This window comes from Prionailurus viverrinus, chromosome B2 (assembly GCF_022837055.1).
Source record: "Prionailurus viverrinus isolate Anna chromosome B2, UM_Priviv_1.0, whole genome shotgun sequence".
Lineage (NCBI taxonomy): Eukaryota > Metazoa > Chordata > Mammalia > Carnivora > Felidae > Prionailurus > Prionailurus viverrinus.
In genome coordinates, this window is record NC_062565.1 from 135,812,636 (window position 1) to 135,840,341 (window position 27,706).

Sequence of the window (27,706 nt, forward strand, 5' to 3'; positions counted from 1 at the left end):
CTGATCAAAGTCCTGAACTTCAAAGTCCTGACCTCAGACTATCTGGTCAGTAGTGCTGTATCTATTCAACCATCCATCCACTTCACAAAGAGGATACCCACTTTGTTATGGGCCTACTATGTGCCAGGTATAAAGTAGGACTGTTCAATAATGGGTTTCTTTTCGGAGTTTCTATTTTTAATTTTAGAATGTTTGTTGTTTCTTTCTATACAAGTTAAATGCTTCTTTCTTTACAAGTGAAATACTCCATACAAGAAGGGGAGTTTTTGGAATTTTCTTCTATTTTGGGGATGGCTTTGCTGTTCTATTATAGTTATTTAAAATTTGTGTGTGTGTGTGACAGTATGGGTAAACAGGCAATAGGCCTAAGGATTAGAACTTTTATGTTGCTATCAGAATATTTTAGAAACAAATAAAACCCTACAAAAGGAAAGAGGTTGATTTTTTTTTAAGCACGCTGTTTCATCTAGTGAATTCAATGAGCAGTTAAATACTTTTCTTAGTTTCAGAATTTAGTGGCAGCCCAAAGACCACATTCAGGGAAATAGAGACATGCATTTTCAAGAGGTTGGCACTGTGCCCAGAAGGGGCCAGTCAGTGTCCTTCTATCAGGTCGTACTACAAGTGGGTGGTGTGCAGGAAGCTGCTGTTGCCTTGGTACCTGCCCTTTGGGGGGCCTGTCTATCGATGGCTTCTCCCCAGCCACCATCTTGCTCAGTTATCGTCGTGTCCTGGCTCATGGCACTGGATCTCTCTGCTCCTTGCCTCCCTCCAGGGATGTGAATGAGGAACGGTGGGGTGGGCAGATGGTCTAAGGTGGGGCCAGCCCTGGGCATTAGCTGGAAGATGGGACACTGGAAGAGGCAGCCATGGAGCTGGGCCATGGCCGGCTCTGCCCTCCGCCTCAGACAAAGGAAACAGACTGGCCACAGAACAGGGTGTCTGTGCTGTAGAGTATCACTTACATGACAGAACTTTTACTCGCCTTCATATTCGTTAATGTTGTCTCTGTTTAGCTTTTAGTTTGTCTCACTCAATGTTTTATATACTTAGTGGAAATCTCAGCTATCCAGAGGTCGCTAATTCTGCAACCGTAACCATTTGGAACATAGTGACGAGCCTGTGAGCAGATGGGTAACTTCGAGAACCAGAGGAGCCACCCTAGGGCTGATGTTTTTTATTTACCGGAGAGAGCCTTAGGCTTGCGAGAGTACGTTTCCTGTTAACTTTTGCCACAATTCTAAAAAGCCTGGTCTCCTGACTTCTCAGTTCACTGCGATTTAGAAGCAACATACCAACGAGGCTGCTCGATAGAAGTACTGGGAGAAAGTCTACAAGTGACAGCTGACAGCCTGACAGTAAGGGGGTTGACAGAGAATCTATAAAAAGCTCAGAAGATTGGAGCCAACTCATGGAAGACAAAAAGAGCTCTATGCGTGTCAGTGGCCTGGAAGGTCACGTAGCACAATAGAACGTCTGCTCACAGGACTGACCTGAGTCATTAAGAAAATATTAATTCTGTTGGTAGCCTCTGCTTCAGAAGGCAGGCACATGAGTAATACATTTAGAGAGATTTTCAGAAAAAGAGTCCAGATGTTGGTTATCTGAAATAATTTGCTTACGTAGAACCATTGTTCCCCCCGGGGTAGTAAATATTTTTCTCTTTCCCTCCCTGTCTTCCTTCTCTCTTCCTCTCTCTCCCCTTCCTCTCCCTACCCTTCTTTATCCCTTTCTCCCCCACCTCCCTGTCTCCCCTGCTTCCCCTCCCCACCCCCCACACAGTGCAGTTTCCCGCTTATCTTTGTCTTTGAAGGGCACAGATATCTGGTGGGTTGCTGGTAAATGTTCAACAACTGGTTCTCAGGAAAACAAACAAACAAACAAACAAACCCTGATTGATAGCATTTGAAGTTTTCCTTGCTGTGGAATCTCCGTCCATGGTTGATTTCAGGCTACCATGGGGAAGTCACTGAGTGTGGAGCAGGGACGAGGGTTTCTTCCATCCAGAGACAATAGATGCAAGGACCCTCAAGAGGGTGGATAAGAGTGAAATGTGATAAAGTCATTAAAAAGTAGTAAGTTTGCAGTATTTATTAACGTCGTTTTACTTGAAACGCTACTTGTATGCTTATACAATTAAATTTTTAATGACCCCCACTTACTAGCTGGGTCATGAAATTCCTGGATATTTAACAGCTGCCTCTCATGAGCTGTGAGCCCTTTCCAGCACATACCCAGCCCCTCACGGGCGGGGGGATACTGTGCCACCGTATCTGAGCATAACTGCAATCCGAATAACTCTCGAAGACAACCCCAGACGCTCACAGTTCAGAGAGAGCTCAGCGATCATCCATTCTGACCTCTCTCCCTGCCATTTTCATTCCGTCTATAGCCCAGTAAAAGGATAGTCCCAGGCTTTCGCTGCTCGGATTGTCTCGTGGGTGCAGAACCCACGACTGACGGACACGTTTGAAAGTGAAGGGACACGGGCTGGTCAGGCTCCAAGCCAGGACTGGAATTTAATCTCTTCTTCCTGCTGCTTCTCCAACTTCGTTCTCATGAAAATAACCTGATTCCTGATTTCATAATGTGGCGCAGACATGCTGTGTTTGTAGGGATTAATTTAAAGAATGCCACGTCGTTAAGTAAAATCAGCAAATGGTTTTTAGCCCTTATTATGTGGTAGGTGTTCAGTATCTCCTATTTAAAAAAAAAAAATTTTTTTAACGTTTATTCATTTTTGAGAGACAGAGAGAGACAGAGCATGAGTGGGGAAGGGGCAGAGAGAGAGGGAGACACAGAATCGGAAGCAGGCTCTAGGCTCTGAGCTGTCAGCACAGAGCCCGACGCAGGGCTCGAACTCACGAACTGTGAGATCGTGACCTGAGCCGAAGTCGGATGCTCAACCGACTGAGCCACCCAGGTGTCCCAGTATCTCCTATTTTTTGATGAAGAATTTATTTTACCAATTCATCACCCATCTATAAAGGATATTTATCGTACAGGTTTTATTTAACCTATATGTGCTTATTGTATATTTACTCATAGGTATGTGTATATGCAAAGCCTATATGGATGTATGTACATACACCTATATACTCATTATATGGTATCTCTGACATTCAGAACTAATAGTTCAAGTTATGATAGATCGGAAATATGCGATTCTGTTGGGCCAGGGAGATGAGACAGGTTTTTAGAAGATCTTTCTAACCCTGGGGCATCGGTGCCTGTATGACATGGTTTTTGAGCTCTTTTGTAAAGCTGTATCTTGGTGTGTGTGTGTTAATGCGGCAGACCGTATCAGGGCTCCCGTAGGAGGCCCCGTGGTGTGGTGGGAAGGACAGAGCGAGGCAGGCCTGAACCTCAAGCCCGGCTCTGCTGCTCACCAGCTGGTGATCATTCTTCCCTTGCACTATTGGAAGTTGGTGTTATGGATATTTCGTCTTTCCTTAAGAAGACTTGGTGTGTCATGGGCCTCAAAATAGAAGCTCCTGAGTTCTGAGGGTAAAGGTCTTTGGAAATGCTGACACCTTTCCTGGTGGGCACGGTTGCGTAACAGGAAGCAGTGGCTGTGTGGGTGCTGTGTGTAATGGGTGGGGGGATGGGCTCCTGGCAAGGAATGTGAGCTTGGGAAGCTGAGAGGACAGTCGGGCCATTCCACATCCCTAAGGGTCCAGATTCGTCTAGATTCCTCACATGGCTGGATGTGGGCACAAGGCCATGTTATCACATCCCATGCTTGGGTGTCCCCTTGGTCTCACGGCAGCCATATTGTTGTCTACATCATGCAGTCAAATCCTCTCAAGGCCAATGTGGCACTTGCTGTGGCTTTCCTCTTTTTATTGATGGTGTGATGAATCGCTCCAAAAGAGTGAAATAATTTTATTTCGTTTTGGAAATAATTTTAGATTTACAGAAGGGTTGCAAAGATAGTACTGATGGGTTTTCCCATTTCCCTGTCACCTGTCTACCTCTAATGTTAATGTCTTATGATGTACATTTATCAAAACCCAGACATCAACGTTGGTACACTACAATTAGCTAAACTACAGTCTTTATTCGGATTCCCCCCCCCCCCTTTTTTTTTTTGTTTTGTCTTTTCCCACTAATGTCTTTTTTCTCTGGCGGGACCTAATCCAGGACATCACATCGCATCTAGTGGAGTTTGTCTTTGACTTCTCTCGTGTCCCACCGATGCTGAGCCATCTAATCCAGTCCCTCATACCTGCCCTTCTCCATTCTTGTGAAAGTGCGTGAACTTAGCCCCAGCTCCTTACTACCCACATGTGGACCCTGTCATATTATTGGATTCCTGTCCCCAGATTCTCTGACCTTGTAAGCTGCCCAGAACTGCCAGGTGAGCCATCAGAAGTCTGACTCTTATCAGGTGGCTCAAAACTCTCACTGAATGACAGCTGCACTCTCCACGCCTTCTTTTCTAGCCTTCCAACATGACTTTGCACCACTTTCCAGGTTCAGCTCCAGCCTTCCAGAGTCCTTCGGACAGGCGGGTCTCTTGGTAGCGTCCTTAACACTGCCTCCTACCACACAATGGCCAGTCTTGAGTCCTTCCATGTGTAGAATCTGTGTCTTCCTATAATGCTTTATCTTATTCAGTCTTTTGGACAGTACCTATGAGGCTGGCCGCTTAGGAAACTGAGGCACAAAAAGGGTAAGTAACTGGCCATGGTCACACAGCCAGTATCTTGGTGAATAAGGATTTGGACTGAGACAGTCTGTAGACCTTAGGTTTTTAAGCACTCTAGTCTCTTATCTCAAATTCAAGATGGCCCTATGAGTTTTGCTCATGCCATTCCCAATATTCCTTCCCCAAACCCTTCCTTTTTCTTGGTGAGGAGCCTACTCATCCTCCAAAGCCCAACTGAAACCTCATTTCCATGATTTTTTTTTTTTAAGCTGTAACCAGTCTGCTTACCCAGTGCTTCTTAGTATTTATAAATCAATTAGAATAAATTCAGTATCTCTCAGCTGGCACTTACCATATGCTGCCTGCGATGTGCTTTCTTATGGGCATGCATCTAATCTTCCCAATTTGACTGTAAGCGCCTAGAGGATATGGACTTTCCAAGTCCAGCAGATAGTCTTTGTTGAATAAATGTGTTTTAAATAAGTGTGATTTCCTGGAACATCGTTTGATACTTAATAGTGAAGAGAGTCTCATTTTATTTGAAACATATTATTCATGGCTTAAACTTTGCCTCTGGAGCTGCTATGGAACTTGATTACTCTTGACCAAGTGATACAGTCCAAATCAGCAATGATAATGGTAACTCACATAGCGGTTACTAGGTTCTGGGCTTTATTCAACGTCCTTTCCCACATGAACTCTTCATCCCCTTAACAAATCTCTGAGCTGGGTATTTTCACCAGTGTTGTTTCAAAAGGGTGGAAACCAGGCATAGAAAGATCCATTAGGGACGCCTGGGTGGTTCAGTTGACTAAGTGTCTGACTTCGGCTCATGGTTTATGAGTTCGAGCCCCGCGTCAGGCTCTGTGCTGACAACTCAGAGCCTGGAGTCTGCTTAAGATTCTGTGTGTGTGTGTGTGTGTGTGTGTGTCTCTCTCTGCCCCTCTCGGCTCATACTTTGTCTCCCTCTCAAAAATAAATAAACATTAAAAATACCTTTAGAAAGATCCAATACCTCACTGAGCGACACAGACGAGCTGGTGGAGCGGGTAGGTTTGTCCCCTGTAGGCTGGGTATCGGGCATCTGCTTCAGGGGAGTCCCTTCCTCTTTTCGTGAAGTCAGAGTGGTCATTTACTTAAGGCTATAGAACTTTGATACGCTGAGTGTATTTTTTTGAAACCGTGAGTTCATTACCATTGTGAACCTTTATATATCTTTCACTCCTTGCTCTTTATGACTGCTCGCTAATTTCCTTTGTAAAATATTACTTTACCCATTAAAAGCACAAAGGAAGGCAAGCTTCCAAGTGTAGAGCATTTCTAAGTGCAAGAAAGTTGCTCCGACATTTTCTGGGTGGTGATTTGCTCCCCCCAGGACAGGGGGTAGGTAATTCCCAGAACTCTTACCTTGTGTGCTTTCCCCGTTCTAGTGCTTAATCATTTTATAGCATCTAACCGTGTGTTATTGAGTAACCATAACACATGGCTTTTTTCCCTCTGCTAGGTTTGAGGCTGCTGTTTTTCTCAGAATCGGTTAAAATAAAACCTGGACATCATACCCCTGGCCTGTTTTGGGATAATGCAGTTCAACCGCAAGCATACCTGTGGTATTTTTCACTGATGTTTGGGTTTGCTGGCCTTGATGGCCACGTTGGGTCCTGAACATGCCAAGATTCCCTGATAACAGGATCCTCAGACCTGTCACACCTAAGTCATCAGTTATTCTACTGAAGAAGAATTAAAAACTCTGCTGTGGGTATTTAGAACGCTGGCCCGACATGGCCTGTGCTTTCTTTTATTTATTTATTTTTCCTTTTCTTGTAGGTATATCCTTTGATTGATTACCTAGTTTTCTGGAGAAGGGGTTCTCGTGATAGCAGTAAACGGGAGGGACCCTGTCGGGCTCCACTAGGTGAGGGGCTGTGGGGGTTGGGGGTGGAGCCCATGCAATGAATGCTTGCAGCCAGTCCTGTTGGCCAGGCTGGACGGGACAGCCTGGATCAATTGTCATCTGTACGGGGGTGCCCCTGGCCTCCGTGCGTTACCAAGCCAGGAATTGCTCCTAAAAACTAAGCTCGAGGCAGGGTACCCTTGGCGCACTTTGTGTCTGGTTCACTTGCAACTACCTCAAGTCTTGTTTCCTGCGTCAAGGCTTATCACTCAGTTTAAACTGACCTTTCCCCTTGATTGTCCAAAGGGATGACGGGAGAACAGCATCCTGTTTCTTTCTACGCAGTCTTATTGGAAATACCGAAAAAAGTCACTGGGCTCAGTAATTGTAACAACTTTCTTAGTTTGTTCGAAGGACGAGTTCTTGGTCTCACTCGCAAGCTGTTGCTTTTTTTGTGGTGTTTTGGTGGATTCGTGGATTGGCCTCTCGGAGCCAGTGGAGTTTTTTTTAACAATCATCTTCAACTAGTTCACATGCACACACACACCCTTTCGTTTCATAGAAGGGCCTCCCAGTCTGCAAAGTCGGGCCTAGCTCCCGACACATTGTTTGCTGGGTGGTTTTGCTGTAGAAGTTGCTGACATCACTTTGCCCTCCGGACACCGATAAGCCGGTCTTAACCCTCAGCAGAAAGGATGCAGGCCTTTCCCGCCCCCCCCCCACCCCCACACACCGTGTGTCGGTCAGAAGGGGAATGAGCTTCTGCTTCAAGAGATGCATCTGGCAAGTTCCAGAAGAACTAAGATGTACTCGCTTTTGTTGTTTCTGTGACGCGATCTGGGGAGAAGAGATGGGAATCGAAATGGTTGTTTGGGCCTATATATGGGTCTCGCTTAATGGCGCCTTGAGGCCAGTTTTATATTGGGAAGGGAACTATCTTGGTAGATAAGGAGTGCGAATTCCTGCCAGTGTGACTGAGGACCGGACTCTGTCTACTGACAGCAAGGAGTGTAAACACTGGGTCATATGTGGAGCGTCCCAGGGGCCAATGGAACGTTTCTGGAGATGTAGCGATTTCATGCCTAACCATGCCTTCTCTTCTCCTTTCTGTGTGCTCCTGTCCCTCTCTTCCTGGGAGAGGGGGGTAGAGAGTGGGTGGGGAGAGCTACTTTATTGGGCCACTGGGACCTGCTTCAGAACCCCAGCGGCCCGCCTGTCCAGTGACTCTCCCAGTGAGTAGATGGGGACAGACGTCACCACCGAGGCTGCATCTCCAGCCAGGAAGACGGGCTTCTCTTTGCTGTCTGTGTTTTCCCTGTTTTCTGTACAGTCAAGTTTTACCTCGCTTGGAAACATGCTCTCCCCCATGGCTGAGCGCTGTGACCATAATCTCCTAGAGGGCTTTGTGTGTGTGTCTCCTGGCACCCAAGATGGCCCCTCACCACACCAGCAGGTACTATGCGGCCTTTGGGCACAGGCTTTGTGCCCTCCTTGTCTGTCTGCAGCCTGTGATCGGGGGCTGGCCTCTCACTGGAAAGGCTTATAGTGACCTGTCTTGGGCCCACCCGGAAGCCACGTTGGGGGGCCTGGATGAAGGGTCCAGATGGTCTGCCTGGTAAGTCAGCTCATGTAGGAGGCTGGAGGAAACGCCAAGTGTGGGCAGGGGAGTGTGTTGGGGCCACAGGGCCAATGGAAGCCCTATGTGGGATGACAGAGAGGGTGGGGGACCCGCTCAGGAATCTCTGGAGACTCTGGGCTACACCTGGAAGGAAGGGGAGTTACAGCCGGCAGAGATTTGTGACTCTGCTCATATGCATGACCAGCCCTTTTAGTTCACTTCTTCAGTTTAAGTAAAGTCAGTACGATTGATTTATAGACCTACCGGAGATAGCTCAACCAAAGAGATATGTCTAACCTAAGCACAGAAATGGACGCATCACCTTGATTGCTTTGTTTCCTCTTCTGACTTGCGGGATCATTAGAGAGAAAATGATACCTGGCTTTCAAAATTATCGTGGTGGTACAAAATGCCGTGTCAGAAATTCTAAAGGGGATCTTCGTGCTGTCGGTGGTCGTGTCACTGACTGGAAGCGATCGTCCGAGAGGAAGACATCGCTAGCCGCGGTTTGTTTGTCTCAATGCCCTTGACCCAGCCAGAGGAGATAGGGAGGCATCTAGGTACACTCTGATATGTGGATTTTCAAATCTCACAGGTGACTAATTTCTTCATTCACAGAGAAGGAGAAAAAATGAGATGCGTGTGCTTTTTGGATGACTGGCTCCAGACGTGTGTGCTGCAGGCAGAGGAAGTTCTCTGGGGAAAGTCAGCCAGCTGTGCTTGTTAGCTTTCTAGAGCCTGTCTGTTATTATGAGTGTAGTCCTTTTGAAAGCTCTGTTCTACTTCCTAAAATACCCTCCCAATTCACTTCCTCCTGTGGTGTCTGCCTGTCCCGAGAGTAGGGCCAGTGTGGGGAGGCCTGGAGAGAGACCCAGGGAGGAGGGACGGCCCGCACACAGGCCTTCATCCCCACTGTGAGGGGCATGGGCTGCCCAGCGGCAGAGAGTCCCCAGACTTGGGGGCGTGGCCACAGGGACCTATTTTTTTTTTTTAATTTTTTAATGTTTATTTAATTTTGAGAGAGACAGACAGAGTGTGAGCAGGGGAGGGGCAGAGAGAGAGGGAGACACAGAATCCGAAGCAGGCTCCAGGCTCTGAGCTGTCAGCACAGAGCCCGACGCGGGGCTCGAACTCACAGATCGTGAGATCATGACCTGAGCCGAAGTCTGACGGTCAACCCCGACTGAGCCACCCAGGCGCCCCTGGGACCTATCTTTTGAAGTGGAAACTAACTGCAGATTTACCCTTTGTTAGAGTCTGAGTCCTCAAGTATTTGTCTCCTGTTAAATCTTGCGGCTTTTCAGACTGATACAAATATTCATGATGACGCTTACATTTGTGAAATGAAGCAACCTTATTGTTATTTTTTAGTGGGTGGGATGAAACCCAAGAATAACACCACGCATAGTGTGTCAGGAAGACGAGGGTTGGAGTCACCTACTGACTGTGTGATCCTGGGGAAGTTACTGAGCCTCTCTGTTCTTTGGCTTCTTCATCTGTAGAACTGGTGGTAATGAGATGTTGTGAGAATTAACCGAGGTGATCTATGTTCTCTCTCTGTATCTATTTGTCTAGTTTTTTAAGGGAACTCAAGTAGCTCTGTCTTCAGAATTGCAAGTTTTACTCCCTCTATTTTCATCTGTTTGCCAGGAAGTGGCTGGCTGCTTCCGGCGAGGCTGGCATTTTAGGAAAGCTTCTTCACGAATGCTGCCTAGCCTGCCATGGAACCCATCTCTACCTTGGCAATGGTTGTTGGGTGCTTTTTCCGGGGTGGGGGGGGGCACAGGTGGACCTTTTTCTTCCTTTCTGCTTCAGGATTCAGGTTGTCCTGAGAGGACACATTTTAATAGTATGGCAGAACTTGAAAAAAAATCTTGAATATTTAGGGGCACCTGGGTGGCTCAGTCACTTAAGCTTCCGACTTCGGCTCGGGTCATGATCTCACGGTTTGTGAGTTCGAGCCCTGCATCGGGCTCTGTGCTGACAGCTCAGAGCCTGGAGCCTGCTTGGGATTCTGTGTCTCCCTCTCTCGCTCTGCCCCTCCCCCACTTGCACTCTTTCTCTCTCTCTCCGTCAAAAGTGGATAAACATTTTTAAAAATTAAAAAAAAAATCTTGAATATTTAGCTGTGAATTAGCATTGTTCTTTTCTGTCACCTTTGCTCTTTCCTTTTTCTCCACTTCCTGTTTTCCCAGGTATCCCCCTTCCCAAGTATCAAAGTGGTTTCTTGCACATAATGGTTTTCTTGCCTATACCTTAATTAGGAAAAATGTCACATATGAGCCTAGCTGTCTGGTTTCTAGATGTAATAAGATGCTTTGTCCTTCGCCTTAATTGTAGCACGCTGGAGTGCTGAGCCACTGGGGGCTGCTTGGAGTCTGTGTGTGTGAACCATCTTCCCGACAAACAGAACATGCTTTGAGTGTATTTTTGTTACCGTCTTTCATTAATGTGACTTGATTTATTTTTGATTTGGAGCTATGACAGGTTTTCTTTTTCATTGCATCTCTAATTTGAGACTTGAAGTAAAATTACTTTGTGCAGTAAATGGTTTGCAATATGTTTACCCTTTCTTCTCCTCTCCGTCCTCCCCCTCCTCCTCCTCCCCCCCCTCCTCCTCTTCCTTCTTCTTCCATAGCAGTTACTAGATAAAGTGGGAAATAGGACGTGGGGGTAGAATGTGAATTAGTTTTTTGGAAATGCTAAGTCTGAAATGGGTTTTATAGCCAAATAGCCTGGGAATAAGTGATATTAAAGAAAAGAAGGGGCACCTGGGTGGCTCAGTCAGTTAAGTATCAGACTTTGGCTCAGGTCATGATCTCATGGTTTGTGAGTTCGAGCCCTGCATCGAGCTCAGTGCTGTCAGTCCAGAACCTTCTTTGGAGCCCTGGTCCTCCTCTCTCTCTCTGTGCCCCTCTCTGACTCACATCCTCTCTCTCAAAAATAAATATACATTAAAAAAAAAAGAAAAGAAAAAGAAAACCTAACTTTGTTATTTGACTGAATCCAGCCACTTTCACCAAATTGGTTTCTGTGTATAGATCTTTAGGTTGTGGTCAGCAAGGGGACAATCTTAGTTTGGTAGTCAAGGGTGCATACTCTCTGTCCAGACCTGCTGGGTTTGAATCTGCCTCTACTAATTCCACACTGTGTACCTTGGAACAAGCTATTCAACCTCTCTATTTGCCCAACTGGGAAATGGGAATAATGCAGCTGTGTACCTATGTTACAGGGTCCTTGCGATGAGCAAATGAGACGATTATACATATACCTTCAACTGTACAGTGTGGAACCTGTCACCAACTAAGCACGATATTATAGAAATCTATAAATACCCACTTAAAGCATAAATATTCTGCTGGTTTGTGGATTATAGCTTTCATGATTGCTGTGGTAACTTAGACATTTCGCATTTGAAAGGGAGTGATTTTTTTTTTTTTTTTTGTAATGAGTTTTCTTGGACTCTTAGCAAGCAACCGTGGCTGATGTTAGTTATAAATTTCGGTTGGATTTTCTGTAGTACAGTTAGCCCTAAAATTATGAGAAGGAAAATGAGTTGGTGAAAATGGGTATATAAATTCAACTTTATCGCTCTACCTTGGCAGAAAAGAAATAGAATGGAAAATAAAATTTTGTATTTTGTCTCCGGACTTCAGGCAAGTTCAATGTTCAGAAAAGTGCTTCCAAATGTCGCGGTAGAGTCATTACAAACCTCTGTGTTTGTTTCTACTGGAGTCATCAACCTGGGGAATTTCTTTAGATGAGTAAGTAAAGCAGAAAAGTTTCAGTGATTTATGTAAAATCTCATGTTGACGCGAACATTTATAAGCCTATTGACTTTAAGCATCTCAAAAAGCTAAAGAGATGTGCTATGGTGTAATACTCACTTTTTGACTCTTCACCGATTTCTCAAGTTTTGGGTGGTTTTGCTTGCCAACTTTAAGTGGTCCCTTCTGATCAGGTCAAAGAGATTCTTCAGGCTTTTGAGGAAGACTGGTTGTCGAAATTTGATGAGCTAACTCGGGCAGGTTAAATATAATTTTCTTCTTTGATATAGATGGACTCAGAAGTTCACGGCTGGGCTCTCAGTAACTAACGTGCAGGTGCAGTGGTGCAGCTGTATATGCCGAACTTGGGAAACAGGTGTCCCAGACAGCACGGGATGCCCAGCATTTGGACTGTTACGATCTTGGGTTGAGGTGGCTCTTCTGTGGAGTAGGGAGGAGCCGTCTCACTCTCTGGCTCCTTCTCTGGGTCACGGGCAGGTCCGGTCACCCTCTGGTGAACATGGATGCCTGCCCCTTTGACTCCTCCCCCACCTCATTCCCTTTATGACCACAGGGTGTGATTCGCCATAGCTTGCGTTTTGGGGACAAGCGTCGGGCTTCTTTCTGCCAAAGATGTGTATGAGGGACCCTGTTTTGCCCCGGGGGCTCTCACCCCCAGGTTGGGTCTCTTTTCTCCACTGGAAAGAAAGGCTCCTTTGGGGCAGTCACGACACCAGTTTATTCATTATTGTATCTCAGAGCACACAGGTGCACATGGCAGGTGCCCCAGAGGATTTGTGAAGGAGTTAACGGAGGAATGAATTTATGTCTATGAGCAAACCGAAGCTGGGCACACATGGGCCAGCAGAGAGACCCGTGGTCAAGGAGTGACGGTCTTGACTCATCTACCAGAGGTGGGAACGGCTGATTCCCCTTTCATACCTTTGATCCCTTGGCTGGGCACCCGGCAACTTCCGTTAGCTGATGGTACCACCCGTGGCTGGGTGTCGGCCGTCACATTTTGCTGCAGGCCTTCCTTCCCCCTTTTTAATTCCAGATTCCCAGGGACGCCTGGGTGGCTCAGTCAGTTGAGTGTCCGACTCTTGATTTCAGCTCAGGTCATGATCCTAGGGTCGTGGGATCGAGCCCCGTGTCGGGCTTCATGTTGTGCATGGAGCCTGCTTAAGATTCTCTTCTCTTTCTCCCTCTCTCTCTTTCTCCTTCTGCCCCTCTCCCCTTCTTGCACTCTCTCTTTCTAAAATACAAAAAAATGCTAAAAAAAAGAAAGAAAACCATCCCTAGGAAGTCAGATGATGGATTATGTTCCAAATACGATGGGTTTATTTTATTTTGCTCTGACGGAAAACCAAAGATTCTCCCACAGCACAGAGACCAGTATATCCAAAGGTCATGAAAGAGTGGTGTGGGGCAGGTAGGCTGTGATGTACAAGCTGGAGGCTCAGGTCATTTCCTTTGTAACAGTCACCACAGTTTCCCTGATGAGCACATTTAAAATAACACTGAGGAGAGGCACCTGGGTGGCTCAGTTCATTAAACGTCCGGCTTTGGCTCAGGTCATGATCTCGCGGTTCGTTGAGTTCGAGCCCCAGGTCACGCTCTGGGCTGACAGCTCGGAGCCTGGAGCCTGCTTCGGATTCTGTGTCTCCCTCGCTCTCTGCCCCTCCCCAGCTCGTGCTCTGTCTCTCTCTGTCTCTCAAAAATAAATAAACATTAAAAAAAATTCAAATAGAAATAAAAATAAAATAAGTAAAATAAAATAACACAGTGGAAATCACCTGCAACGCGGCGCAAGTGTGACAACCTTCGGGCACGCCTTCAAGTTCCTTCCTTACAACGCACTTGCGATCTTTACACTTCAGTGTGGGGAGGATTGCAATTCTTTGGAAGAATGAGAAGTTCACACTTTTGAAATTTCACGGAAGAATTTTAAGGCCAAAACATAGTGGGTTCTCTTCACCTCCAAGGACAAATCAGATGCTTTCCTCAAAACCACAATAGGCTTCTCGTTCAAGTCCCAGCCCAACCTCGTGGCCTCCTGTATTGACGTTCTTTCTGTCCGTGAAAGCTGGTAGGGTCAGTTTGACTCCTGGTCCAAGGGTCTGAGTATAACCCAGTCCGGTCGGGCTCGTCTTATTTCCTGTAGCAGATAGAGAAGTTCTACAGTCCGGGTATTGTTACTGCCAGCCATCCAAGCAACGTTGATTGATGTTCCAATCTTCCCATTAACCTCCTGGTAGACAGACCCTCCAAATTCAGCGCCATCACTCACATGCATGTGCAGCTGGAAGTCGGCAGCTGTGTAACCCAGGGCGACACCATTCTGTGGCAGTTTGGATCTGGCTGTGTCAAAACTCGTCTGAGAGCCAGCAAGCCAACCTCCAAAGCCAAAGATGGTCGGTCCGGAAAAATCTGCATCAACATTACTGCCGAGACTGAAACAATCCCATTTGTAGGAGGCCTTCAATTTCCCACTCTTCTTTCCTGGGTTCGGTGCAAATACGGTATCGAGAGTACGTTTCGACCCTTCAGCCAACTTATTCTGTGAAGCGATTTCTGTTCCAAGAGTATCGTCTATGTTCCATTTCTGGGTGAAGGCAAGTCCGTAGCTACAGACCTTATACGTGGTCTCTAGGTTGCCTGACGTTTGCTCTGTGTCAGTGTAAGCATGACCAGAAGTAGAAAATTCCACTCCCCTACAAGACTTAGTTCTCAGACCTACTTTGACCAAGCCAAATCCATAGCCTTTGTTGAAGTCATCTTTGGCAGCCTTCCCTAGGTCACAGTAAGTCAGTGTGTTACATATACCTCCAACCAGAGGGCTGGTCTCCACTCCGCCAAGGCAACACTCTACCATTGCTAATTTCTAACGTATGTGTTCTTTTTTTAAAAAGTTGTTTTCATGTTTATTTATTTTGGAGAGAGAGAGAGAAAGAAAGAGCATGAGTGGGGAGGGGCAGAGACAGAGGGAGACACAGAATCCGAAGCAGACTCTAGGTTCTGAGCTGTCAGCACAGAGCCCGACGAAGGGCTCGAACCATGGTTTCAGGAGCCATGAAATCATGACGTGAGCCAAAGTCGGATGCTTAACCGACAGACACCCAGGCACCCCTCTAATGTATGTGTTCTTAACTTTCCTGCCTCTCAGTTTAGCTGGGGTGCTAGTTAACTTCTTTCCCCTTTCTCTCTCTCTCTCTCTCTTTTTTTCCTTCCTTCCTTCTTTTCTTTCCTTTTCTTTCTTTCTTTCTTTCTTTTCCTTCCTTCCTTCCTTCCTTCCTTCCTTTCTTTTTCTTTCTTTCTTTCTTTCTTTCTTTCTTTCTTTCTTTCTTTCTTTCTTTCTTTTCCTTCCTTCCTTCCTTCCTTCCTTCCTTCCTTCCTTCCTTTCTTTTTCTTTCTTTCTTTCTTTCTTTCTTTCTTTCTTTCTTTTCCTTCCTTCCTTCCTTCCTTCCTTCCTTTCTTTTTCTTTCTTTCTTTCTTTCTTTCTTTCTTTCTTTCTTTCTTTCTTTCTTTCTTTTCCTTCCTTCCTTCCTTCCTTCCTTCCTTCCTTCCTTCCTTCCTTCCTTCCTATTTCCTGCCACTTTCCTTGCTTATGAAATGACAGCAATGGTGTGGCCTGTCTTTTAGGGCGCTGTGAGGACACAGGGTGTGACCACACGGGAAGCACTTGGGAGAGTGCCTGTAGGAGTCGGTCTGATCGCTGAGTCACCCGTACTGTCCTGTCCACATGCAGAGCTGCTCCTCCTGAGGCCCAGGCCATCTCTCCTTTACTCTCCTCCTTGCCGGCTACCTCGCTGCTTTCCTGACTTTGTTCAGCTTGCCAGGGGGCCCCTCCTCACGGCGTCCATAGGAATTTTCTAGCAACAGTCCGCCGTATCCCTAGCACTTAGCTCAGTGTCTGACAAATAATGCATATCCATGAGTAACTGTTGGTTGGAAGATGCTGAGAGTCTGGCCTCACCTCCTCAGGGGTGTGGGGCTCCAGCCTCCACCGTCTGAGGGCCTGTGGCCTCCTGTCTGTGATAGGAGCCTAACGACCATTTACAATTCCAGCTGCCAGTGACAGGTCAGCTCACGGTGTCAGTCCAGAATGGCTGGATTACGTCGCGGTCAGGAGCGATCAAAAATTTCAGTGGCTAAAAATAATGTCTTATTTCCCACTAATGCTATGTATCCAGTGTTGACTGATGGGGGGTTCTGCTCTTTACTGTCACTCAGGGACCCAGACCCATGAGGCTCTGCCTAGAAACATGCTTCTATAACCAACAGGGCAGGGCGAGGGCCCTGGGAGGCACCCGTGGGCTCCTAAAGCTTCCACCGGAAAGGGCACACCTCACATCCGCCTCCTAGCCCACTGCCGCAGCAAGCCTCACTCCACGTCTTGCTTTTGAGGGAGCAGCACAGCACAGACCTACCTGGGACCTGGAAGGAACCACGAGAACACTTGTGAGATTTTGCAGATAAAGGGAGTGCTGCCTGATTGTTACTGTCACTCTCTGAAAGGGTTGTTCCATGCCGCCCTCCATCCTCGGTTAATATAATTATTTTATTTAGTTAGGGACAAAAGGCATTAATCCCAGGGAGCTTAACAACTGGAGTTTTCCTTCATGACGGTCTTCCAAAGCTCACAGGAACAATTTCCTCATCCACTTTGAAGGAAATAACCATCTGTCTGAAGAGAAAATGTCCCAGATAATCTAGAGCTGGGTTTCCAAGGGGAAGTGATTTACACGAAAAGCCCCTCAGTTAATCAGTTGTTCTATTGAGACCCTTCATGTGTTCAGGGTTTATGGGGCCTTTAATCTTGGCTCATATGTGGACTGTCATTGTGCGGATAAGCTCCTGTTTTGATAATCTTTGTGGGAAGCCTAAATAAGCCTCTGGGGGGGCGCCTGGGTGGCGCAGTCGGTTAAGCGTCCGACTTCAGCCAGGTCACGATCTCGCGGTCTGTGAGTTCGAGCCCCGCATCAGGCTCTGGGCTGATGGCTCGGAGCCTGGAGCCTGTTTCCGATTCTGTGTCTCCCTCTCTCTCTGCCCCTCCCCCGTTCATGCTCTGTCTCTCTCCGTCCCAAAAATAAATAAACGTTGAAAAAAAAAATTAAAAAAAAAAATAAGCCTCTGGGGACTAGCCCCTCTGGGCTCAGCACTGAGCTAGGAGCTGGGGTTCCCTGGTTATATGGCAGAGTCACTCATAAACAAAAGGATGGCAGCTTGAGAGGAGAAGTAAAGGGGAGTGTTGTGCCTGAGAATGAGGGGAGGAGATAGCAGGTTTGGGTGGGGGGCTCCCCCAGAAGATTCTGGAAGGCTGAGAAATCAGCTAGCCTGAGGTAAAGAGGAGGATGTGGTCCAGGAGATGGTTACAGGCCCTATGGCCGCAGGGGCTGGAGCCACGGAGGGGTCCTACGGTGAGCACTTAGTGGGCCAAGTCGGGGAGTCAGAATTTTGAGATTAGTTGGAAGCCATTGAAGCAGAGGAATTGCGGTGGTCAGGTTTGAATTTTATTTTATTTTTTTTTTACTGTTATAAAAGTTTATTTCACAAAGAAGTTCAATAGGAAAATGCGCACAACCTGATTTTTATAGGATAATAAACAGGTGCTGTGGAAGGGAGCACTCTCTCTGGTGAACGCAGCCATTGTCTCTGCTCTAGCCAACGCTTCTGTCATGGCGGTGCTCTTTCCTCTCTTTATCACCCTTCCCACATTGTTCTGTTGCCTACTGGTTGCCGTCCCCACGCGTTCATCCATCAAAAGACTCATAAAGGGACCAAATCCCCCTTGGCCTTGTCCGCCACCATTTAATTGTGACCGCAACTTCTTGCCCATAAATTTTTCCATCCCAGGAGGGGAGTTTTGCTTCTAGGGTCTGCTCGGCGAGCTCAAAGATGCCTCAGAACAAAATGCCTTGGATTTTTAAATTTAACTTATGCTCAATTTGTTCGTTCTTTTCTACATGCCTTACTTTTTGGTATGATTTACATTGCCACAACTAATTACTCTCTGTAGTGTTTCTGTTTTAAACCGCAAGTCCTATTTCATACTGAATAACCACGTTTAAATCTGATCATTTCCAGTATTTTTTTTTACCTACACAGAAAATTCAGCAATGTGGAAAACCTGAAGTAGAATATTATACTCTATCGTAGATCCAGTCACAGCGGAGAGAGAGATCTATTTATTGTCAGGATTTATTTATTTCCTGAGGTGATTGCTACAATTTGTTGTCCGGTCAACATTTAACTTTGTGTGTGTGGATTTAAAGCACTAAGGGTTTCTGATTTCGAACAGATGAATCTACTTCTGGTTTTGTCGGTTTTATGGTGAGATGATCTGGTTTTTTTGAATCTTTCTTCTTTCGGTGAGAGCTTAATCAGATGGTCAGACAAATGTTTATACCATTTCTGAAACTATGAGTTTTGTTCCTAAACGATTCAAGGCAGATTGGGATTTTGAGAAGACCCGTGTGGCTGCTGTGTGGGCCACGCCGGCAGTGTTAAAGGTCAAGAGAGAGTGACATGGCGGGAGGGAGCCACATGGCCTGGGCCAAGGTGGTGGGGGTGGGGATGGGGGTGGAGTGGGCAGATATAGCGCCCTTTGGAGGTAGGATTGACGGGATTGCCCGTGGATGGGTGCGACGTCTCACAGGAAGGCACACTTGCTCAGGGCCTGCTGTCCTGGTAGGCGGTGCACCTGGGAACCAAGAACGGAGATCAGAAGCCTGATGGGCGGTGAACAGAACAAAAGGAGCTACCTTCTTCCGCGACGTTTCGGTTACCCTTTATTTCCTTGCTAAATCCCTATTCCTTGGAGTTAGTTTTTCTGGATGTAACCGAAATCAGTCCTCGAGGGTCCGTGCAGTCCCTTCTCCTCAAAAGGGCCTGGTGAAGAGTGGCGCATTTAAAATGTTCTGTGTTCACCCCCCACCCCCCTGGATTTCTTTCCGTTGACACAGTGCCCACTCAGATAGTGGTCCTAATGCAATAGAGAAGATTTGCAGTGTTCTTTGATGACTTAATTGACATCCTCATGCTATTTTTCACGGTCACTGTTATTGAATTTGAGGAGGACCCTGGTCTCTTGATTGGATAAGGAAGACACCTGGGTGTCCCTGATTGAATTTGGCAACAGTTCTAGTCTCCTTGTGGAGGATCCTTGCCCAAGTCTCATCTGCAACGTATTATCAAAACATCTTTTATGTTGGAGGGATTTCTGGCGATGGCTGAGCTCATCGTGTCGATATTGATTGTTTTAGCTTCCCTTTCCGTGGGGACGTTTTCTGACTCCACATTCTAGGCCGCTCTCATTTGGAACCTATAAAACCTTCCTTCAGACCAATATGGAAGGTTTTATTTTCCAGCACGCCTCCGGATAGAGTTTGAAAGCCACGGACACCTTAACATCAACAGCCACAGCTTGAAATCTTAATTGTGGCTGGTGCTATACTGAATCTAACGGCTGCCACCTCACCTCATCCCAGTTCACTGAATTGAATCACACAGATAGATCTGGTCTGCGTTGTAATCCCTGACTCTCCTCCACACGGAGCACCTGCAGGAAAAAGCTGCAGGAAGCAGAAGGCCAAGAGGGTCACTGTTCAGCAAGGCCTTCCAGGCTCTTAGCCAGACCTTGGTTGTCCATTTCACTTGCGGGTTCAAGAGGGAAGAAAGACGGTTTTGGTTCAAACCACTGTCAGGTCAAGCTGCCTGACCCAGGACAAGGCCTATGACCTCTTGAAGTCTTCATTTCCTCAGTTGTAATAATGGCACCTGCTACAAGGGTTGAGATGAGAAGTAATGAAACTCTTTTTAAGTTTATTTATTTATTTTTGAGAGAGAGAAAGAGTGCACAAGCAGGGGAGGGGCAGAGAGAGAGAGAGAGAGAGAGAGAGAGAGAGAGAGGGAGAATCCCAAGCAGGCTTTGCACCCGATGCAGGGCCTGATCTCACAAACTGTTAGATCATGACCTGAGCTGAAGTCAAGAGTTGGTTAATCAACTGAACCACCCAGGCGTCCCTATTAAATTCTTGGTTATAAAAGTTATTGGCATCGTGCCTGGTACCGTGGTACTAATAAATATTAACTACTATTATCTTGAAGAAAAGAGGAATGTCTTACTCGAATTTGTACTTCTTGCCCAGACCTAGGACTGTACTTTGTGATAATTTGTGTTTTAGACAGGTGTCTTAAAGAAAATAAACACATTGGCTTGAAGTCACTCTTTCATAGGAGATCCATGGTTCAAGACTTCGTCTTTTTATTATTAATCAATGGACATAATAGTCCCTGCTCTGGAACTGATTTACTGATTCTTAGAGGGTGTAGATCAGGTGGTTACAGAAGCAATCTTCTGGACAGAGGCCAGTAACCGTTAACAACTGCACAATAACACTTACATTTTAAGCTCTGAAAACAAAGGCATCACTCAGGTATGATAAGGAATTTGGATCATGACTAATCTTTTCGCTGGCCTGGGTCTGTTGTTGACTTCCTCAAACTTACAGTAGCTCTTGTTGGTGAAGCGCTGACCATAAGGCAGATACTGTGTTAGGCAAAGGACATGCTATTGAATCCTTAGGACAGCCCAGTGAGCAAAGTCCTATTATTATTTATTCCCATTTTATGGATGAGGAAATCGAGGTACAGGGAGGTTGAGCTCACACAGCTAGTGATTGGCAGAGCTGGGGCCAAAACTCTGGGCTGCTTGGCTTAATGTCTGTGTTCTTGACATACTCTTATTGCTCAAAGGCAAGAACGATGTTGGATTTGAATATTCCCTTGAGAGCAACTATTTAGTGGGGCGATAACCACGGGCAAGGTGGTACCTGGGGCCCAGCGGAAAGGAGCCTGCTTTCGGTGTCCAGCTACACGTCTCCAGCATTGCTGTCGTTTGCTGTGGAGGAAAAGAGACGGCTAGCCGAACTTTCTTTTGTGTGGCTTCTGGTCTGTTGCTCTCTCTGAGAGATTTATTCATTCGCTCGTCCGTTCTTACCACTCTGCCTGGACGCGCTGTAAACTCACGACGACCAGCGACAGGCAGGCCCAGCACGTGCACGACGATTGTCCCGTCTGTCCGCTCTGCCATTCTCCTAGATGGCAAATACATTCCTCCACACCTTCTCCGCTGGCCTCACCTCAGCTGATGACCTTGCTTTCTGGTTTCCCACCGAGAAAATGGAGACAATTGGAGGGAACTTCCATGGGCTCCCAGTGCCCCGCACCCCCACCCCCCTGCCCCAGCAGCACCTGTGCCCACACACATCGCTCATCTAGTGCGACAGACAAGCTGGCTGCGGCCCAAGAGAGGGACCGTCCCTGATGCAGTGGACTCTACCCTCTTGCCTACTCAGGGATATCATTCTGGTGATTCCTCCTCACTTTCCTGCATTATACATCCCCATCAGAGTATAAATGTGCTATTATTTCTTCATCCTTAAAAACAATCTGAAATCCTTTCTTGACCCTCTTCCCCCTCTTGTTACAGCCCTTTCCCTTTCTTCAAAACTCCTTGAAAACGTTTCCTCTACGGTGCCTACCCCCCTTCTGCAGGGGATACATCCCGACACGTCTAGTGGATGCCTGGAGTTGTGTGTCCTTCCAAACCCTGTAGGTACTACTTTTTTTCCTATACACACATGCCTGTGATACAGTTTAATTTACAAATTAGACATAGTAACGGGTCAACCACAACAACTCACGATGAAATGGGACAATTGTAACAACACGCTGGAATAAAAAGTCTGTGAAGGTGGTCGCTTTCTCTCACGGTATGTTATTGTACTGCGCTCTCCCTTCTTCTGGCGACGGGGTGAGATGATAACACGCCCGTGTGACGAGATGAAACAAAGGGAACGATGTAAGCGTTGTGAAATGGTGTTAGGTTGCTGTTGACCTGCTGCTGCTGGCTCAGAGGCTCATCTGCTTCCAGACTGCGGTGGAACCCAGGTATTTGAAACTGCAGGTGGTGGGTGGGACGGCCGCATTCCTGAACACCAAATCCAGCCCCAGTCTCCCTTTGTGTCTTGAACGGACTCTGGGTTTCCGCCCCGGCACTGCTCCAAAGATGCTTTGTTAGGTAACCGTGACTCCCGTGTTGCTCAATCCAGTGGCCCAGTCTCAGTTGTTGTCCCACTTCTAGGGTTCAACGCAGTTGATCGTTCCCTCCTCCTTAAGTCATGTTCTCCTGGCTTCCCAGGCACCAAACTCTTCCCATTCCCTTTGCTGGCTCTCCCACATCTTATTTCTACCCATTGGAGGGCTCAGGGATTAGCCCTCAGACTGCTGTGTTTATTGTAGCATTATTTACAGTAGCCAATATATGGAAGCAACCTAAGTGCCCATTGACAGATCAATGGATAAAGACGATGTGGTACGTATGTATGTGTGTGTGTGTATTTATAAATCTGTATCTATATATCTATATCAATATCTGTGTCTATATCTATAACGGAATATTACCCAGCCACGAACCAGAATGAAATCTTGCCATTTGCCATCGACCCAGAGGGTATCGTGCTAAGTGAATTAAGCCAGAGAAAGAACGATACCAAAAACAAAACAAATGAACAATAATGAAAAACAAAACGGACTCATAGATACAGAGAACAATCCAGTGGTTGCCAGAGCTCGGTGGAGGGTGAGGTGAGGGGGAGATGGGCAAAAAGAAGGGGAATAGAAGGTGCAGACTTCCCGTTATAAAATAAATACATAAGGTGTAGGGATACAATGTATAGGAATATAGTTAGTCATAAGTAACAACTTTGGTGCCAAATGATAGCTGCACTTACCATGGTGATCACTGTGTAACGTATATAAATGTGGAGTCACTGTGTTGTACACCAGAAACAATATAATATTGTATGTCGACCACACTTTAGTAAAAAAAAATAAAATAAACAAATTGCTCGGTGGTAGAAATTTGCTGTTCCCCGGCATCTCACTGCATAAAGGGGCAAGTGTGCTTGTTTAAGTAATCACGCACGTTGAATACGATTATTGACAAGCAATTTAAAGGTGAGATTGAGCCAGTTCATAAATATAATAATTGATCCAAGAGATTCTGTCTCACTGTCTCTTGATCGATGACGGCAAGAGTTATAAGAGGAATTTACGTCTGCTTTCCGTGTGCGTTTTCTTTGCTTCCACACCTCGAACAGTTGCTGTTTATAGCCCTTCTTACAGATAGCCCTGCACAACCATCTTGTCTCCAATTCTGGGTCAATTTCAAGAGGAAATTAAGGATTCATGCAATTGTAGGAGTCCCTCTTGTTCTTAACCTCAGTATTCTAGAAAAAGGTGCCTAATGGTGGCGGCAGGCCTACGCATTTTGTTTTGGTGAGAGCTTCGGTTTATTCACTTAATAAAAATTCACTGTGCATGTCTGTGGTCTGGATAGCCCGCTGTGTATGGAGGTTACAAAAATAAACAAAACACCGTCCCCGCCCTCAAGGAGCTCTTTGTGCGCTAGCCAAGGCCAACAGATACACATCTTGATGGGCTTTAATGTGCTAGCGATCATGATGACACTTAATGTGCCAGTGACTGCAGGGTTGTGCGAGGCCAGAGGACAGGACATCCAGGTACTAATGCAGCATCTGGTCATGGGCAGTGGTCAGCCCGAATGACCTTCACCTCATCTCCTCATCTCCTGACACGCGCTGATTACGGAGTACAGGAGACGTGAGGTGCTTCAGCTTGGTCCCTGTCTGGGCTGCAGAACCTGGCTCCGTGAGTGGAGAAATGGGATCCTCCTATTCTGGGCTATAGAGACCGAGAACTATAGTTCTGGTAGACCTCCGCTTTCTAAATAAGAGTACCGCCAAGGCCTTCAAGAGGGAATCGTCGCAATATGCTGTCATTACGCGTGCTGAGCAGCTTGGAACAGCCTAGAGGCTGGTAAGGATTTATGGTGAATCGGGGTAATTGGGCAATCATAAATCTTCAACCCTGCTTGCCTTTATAACAACTGAATTAGCTCTAGCTAGCGCAAAGAGCCGTGGGGACTCAAAATAAATCATTTAGTCGGTCACTCAGCAGACAATTATGGAGTGCCCACTAGGTGTGAGGCATTCTGCGTCCTCTCTCATTTGTGTCCGTGGTTAACAGAGTAGCGGGGCATCAGATTCTTGAATCTAATTTCTGTTCCAAGGACTTATTTTGGTTTTTGTTTTTTTAACTTGCAAGGCTGTTTTGAGTAAGTCATCCTGGATCCAGATTATTCCCTGCCCAGAAGAAACTAAATAAAGATTTTGGGAAAGATTTGACCGTGCAACACCTCTTTCCGGGACTAAAAAGACATCAGGGATTTGCACCCTTGTTATTTGCGACCATTTTTTTTTTTTCCTTCGAAAAATGTACCCGTAGTTCCATCCATTCGTTTGTGGAAATTACAGATGGGGCCTGGCATCCCTTTCTTTCTGTGCCTCTGCCGTGACTCGTGATCTAAGACGGGTGTCGATTCCAGCAGCAAAAGGGACAGATGTAGCTGGGTCCTTGCTGTCTTCCTAGTTGAAGCGATTTTGTGACGGAGTCAGAATAACAGAACTGGGGTTTTCAGAATGCCTGGAATCGGACTGTGGGCTACTCGCCTGGAGTCGAAGGTGAAACTCTTCATGATGAGGGTCCACAGCATTCTGGAAGGTGAGAGTTTTCTCGGTTTGAGGAAGGTCTGGTTGCCGTCTCTTTCCCTCCCCACCCCCTCCCCATAAACAGAACTGCCCACCCACCACGGATGGAGGCCTGAGCTTCTGTGACTCGCTTTACCCTTTTACTTCCCAGACACATAAACTTAGTGGTAGGGGCGGGGGGCTCAAATCTCAGTCCAGGAAGGACCGTGGCCACGTTGGCAAGGATTACCTCCTGCACTTGCTTTCCCCGGGCCTCAGAGAGGTGGGGGACGGGGGAGCATGTTCTTGGGGAGGAAGAAGAAGAGCCCAGTGTAAGAGGCTCGGATGTGCCCTGTTGAGTTCAAGCGCGACCTGCCTCGGATCCAGTTCCAGTGAAGACTGACCTTCCAGTTCCTGGTGTTTGTCTAGGAAGTGATGCCGTGGGCCTCACTCCCAGAAGACGTGCCCGTGGATTGGTGGCTCCAGAGGGCCTTTGGCTTGCGTGTGGAAGGCACTGCGTGTTTGAGTTGCATTGAATGTTTACTGCTTGCCTGGGATCTGTGAGACTGGGGAGATGGTTGTGGGCAGCCCCAAAGTTCAAGGGTTGTTTTCTTGGTTGGCAGGCTGCCCACTGCTACCAGACTGTTCAGGGATGTGTGGCCGTGGGTACCCAGGCGGCCAAAGCACAGCTCTCCGTCGTGGAGACAATCTGGTTATGACAACCGTCCCCTGTGCCGCTGTCTGTGAGGAGGAGGACTGGCTTTAGGGTTCTGTGTGCCCTGCTCTGGCGACACCACGGCAGAAAACCTCCCTCCGCAGGGAGAGAAGGGCTGCTCCTTGGTGAGAGGCGGTGAACGGCTCAGTTCCCCTGCCAGAACTTTGTATTTCCTTGGCATTCCCGCTGGTCTTGCCTCATCCTGGGTTTTAAGACCTGTACGATTACAAACGCTGTGGACATTTTTTTTTTTTTCCATTCGTCTTGAAAATGGAGGCCCCAGCAGGAGCTGAGGAGCCCTCAGGTGAGCCCAGCAGTGCTGTCTGTTCACAGAGGGTCTAGGAGGAGCAGAGATGAGCAGGGGCCCAGCGACGATGGCCTTGGGCCGGGACTGGTCCTCGCGTGGCCCTCGATTGAGTCAGGATAGAGCAGCCAGCTCTCGCTCGTGTGGCTGAGCTCTGCTTCCACGGCGAGCCGTGTCCCACAGTGTTCCTTTGGGTGGCCACCATTTACCTTTGTCATGTTCCCCCACTGCGGGTGGGGGTCTCGGATCTGGTTGACGGCGGAGTCCTCAGCACCTAGCCCGTGACCATAGAATGAAGGTTCTACGAGGGGTGTGGGAATCGGTGACCAGGCGTGAGGAGTGGTTCTTCCTTTTTGTTGTCACCGTCTGTCATGGCAGGTCTCCCCTTTCTGCAAAGACATTCGAAACGGGAGCCGTGGTTTGCAAACTCTAATTGGTTTGTGAATCCTCTGTGGTGCCTGTTACCTATGGAGACTCTGAGCCCCTCCTCACGTGTCGGGGTCCGATGGTTGGGGGGGGCAGTGCCCAGGGATCTGCACTTTCACAGGGGGCCGCTGGGCAGGCATTCTGTGAGTCACGACTTGAGAAACAGCACTTCGTGCTGCCAGCTGCGGAGAGCTCTGGAAACAGGCCCTCCAAGTGGGGAGTCAACAGTCAAAGAAGGAACTCTGGCTCATTCCTGCTGCTTTGATCACACACCCGGAATTTTCCACATCTTTGACTTCTTTTGTACCTCCCCGTCGAGTCCCGTGGGTACACTTACCATTCTCCTTGAGTACACTCTAAATATTCAGTGGCATGGTTGAAACCGTTTGACATTTGAAAAACGGAGCACTTCCATAGGAGAACAGCAACCAAAAAATTACTAGACATACATTTAAAGATCAGTTAAGTCTCCAAGGTATCGGCTCTTAAGTAAACCCTGCTTGAGCCCCAGGAGGCTGGCGCTGTATCACACCCGCTTCTCAAGGCGTCAGGCTCCTGATTACTGGCTTCTGCGGAACAATTGGCCTTTTTTCCCTCCCCTGTAATTTTGAATCCTTCCCTATCCAAGACCCAGGTTTATCCTTGGCACCCGAGGGTAGATCTGCCCCATTCCTGTTCCCGGTCCGGGGAGCGCTCCCTTTCCCCTGCCGACTGGCAGGTAGTGTGTAGACGAGTACAGACAGTGGTCTCCTGCCCAGACCCTGGCTGCCTGTCCCTTTGAATCACATCCTCAGGTGTGGCCATGGGCTCGTCTGTGAGACGCCCAGAGACTCGCGGTATCTGAACCAACCATCTCTGCAGCTCAGGCCTCCAGCTAGGGGTTTAGCATGTTCTCTGGAAATGGTTAGTCATTTCCCAAACTTGCCCTAAAACCCTGAGTCCATTCATGGGTATTCCACAGAGGGTGTGTTCGATGGAAAGTTGGACTCATCTCCTGGCTTCGAGATTGGTGGGTGCCTTGGCTACTCTTTGATTTTTCATTTCTTATTTGAGAGAGAGAGCGAGCGAGCAAGCGCATGCAAGTGGGGAGGGGGGCTGAGGGTAAGTGAGAGAGGATCTTAAATCATGACGTGCGCCGAAACCAAGAGGCCGACGCTCCACCGACTGAGCCACCCGGGCGCCCCTTGGCCACTTCTGATATGTTGTGGTGCCTGAACCCCGGCCGTGGAGCCGTGGCGGAAGGCTCTCTGGCTGAGGTCCAGCACTACTCAAAGGGTCCGAGTCCTCTGGCTGCTCCCAAAGTCACTGCAGTCAGCAGGGACAGACGTCTCGCTCAGCACCGCTGCCTCCTGGAAGGAAGGCATGGAACACACGTTGGCATAAAGCCGTAGGTATTGGGGTCAGGTGGTCTGAGTTCGAAACTAAGCCCTCAGCCCCCAGTCCGGGTGCTCAATCAAACACTTCTGTGAAGTGGCGGTGATGATAATACCTACCTCTGTGAATTGCTCCTTTTTGAATTCCAAAAAAACGATGATTAAGGGTTTACTGTGTGCTGGGCACTGTGAAAGGCACGACGCAATGGACTTCCGGTTTAGGGAGGGAGACCGACAAGTGTAAGACGGTGCCCGTGTGGTACACGCACCCAAGAAGTGCATGGTATTAGGAGTGCAGTTTCAGGGGTTGGGAGGTTGACCTTGGCACGGGTGGGGGCACGAAGTTT

General features: G+C 47.4%; 2 protein-coding genes across 3 annotated transcripts in view; one reads left to right on the forward strand and one right to left on the reverse strand.

Moving 5' to 3' along the window:
- The window catches only part of PPP1R14C (protein phosphatase 1 regulatory inhibitor subunit 14C), an 88,755-nt gene that overhangs the window by 18,728 nt on the left and 42,321 nt on the right, over positions 1-27,706 (forward strand). The gene's annotated exons all lie outside the window — the stretch shown is intronic.
- On the reverse strand, positions 13,919-14,802 carry LOC125165576 (voltage-dependent anion-selective channel protein 3-like). The gene is given in 2 exon segments (XM_047858611.1): positions 13,919-14,115; positions 14,118-14,802. Coding segments are annotated over 2 exon segments (882 nt in total).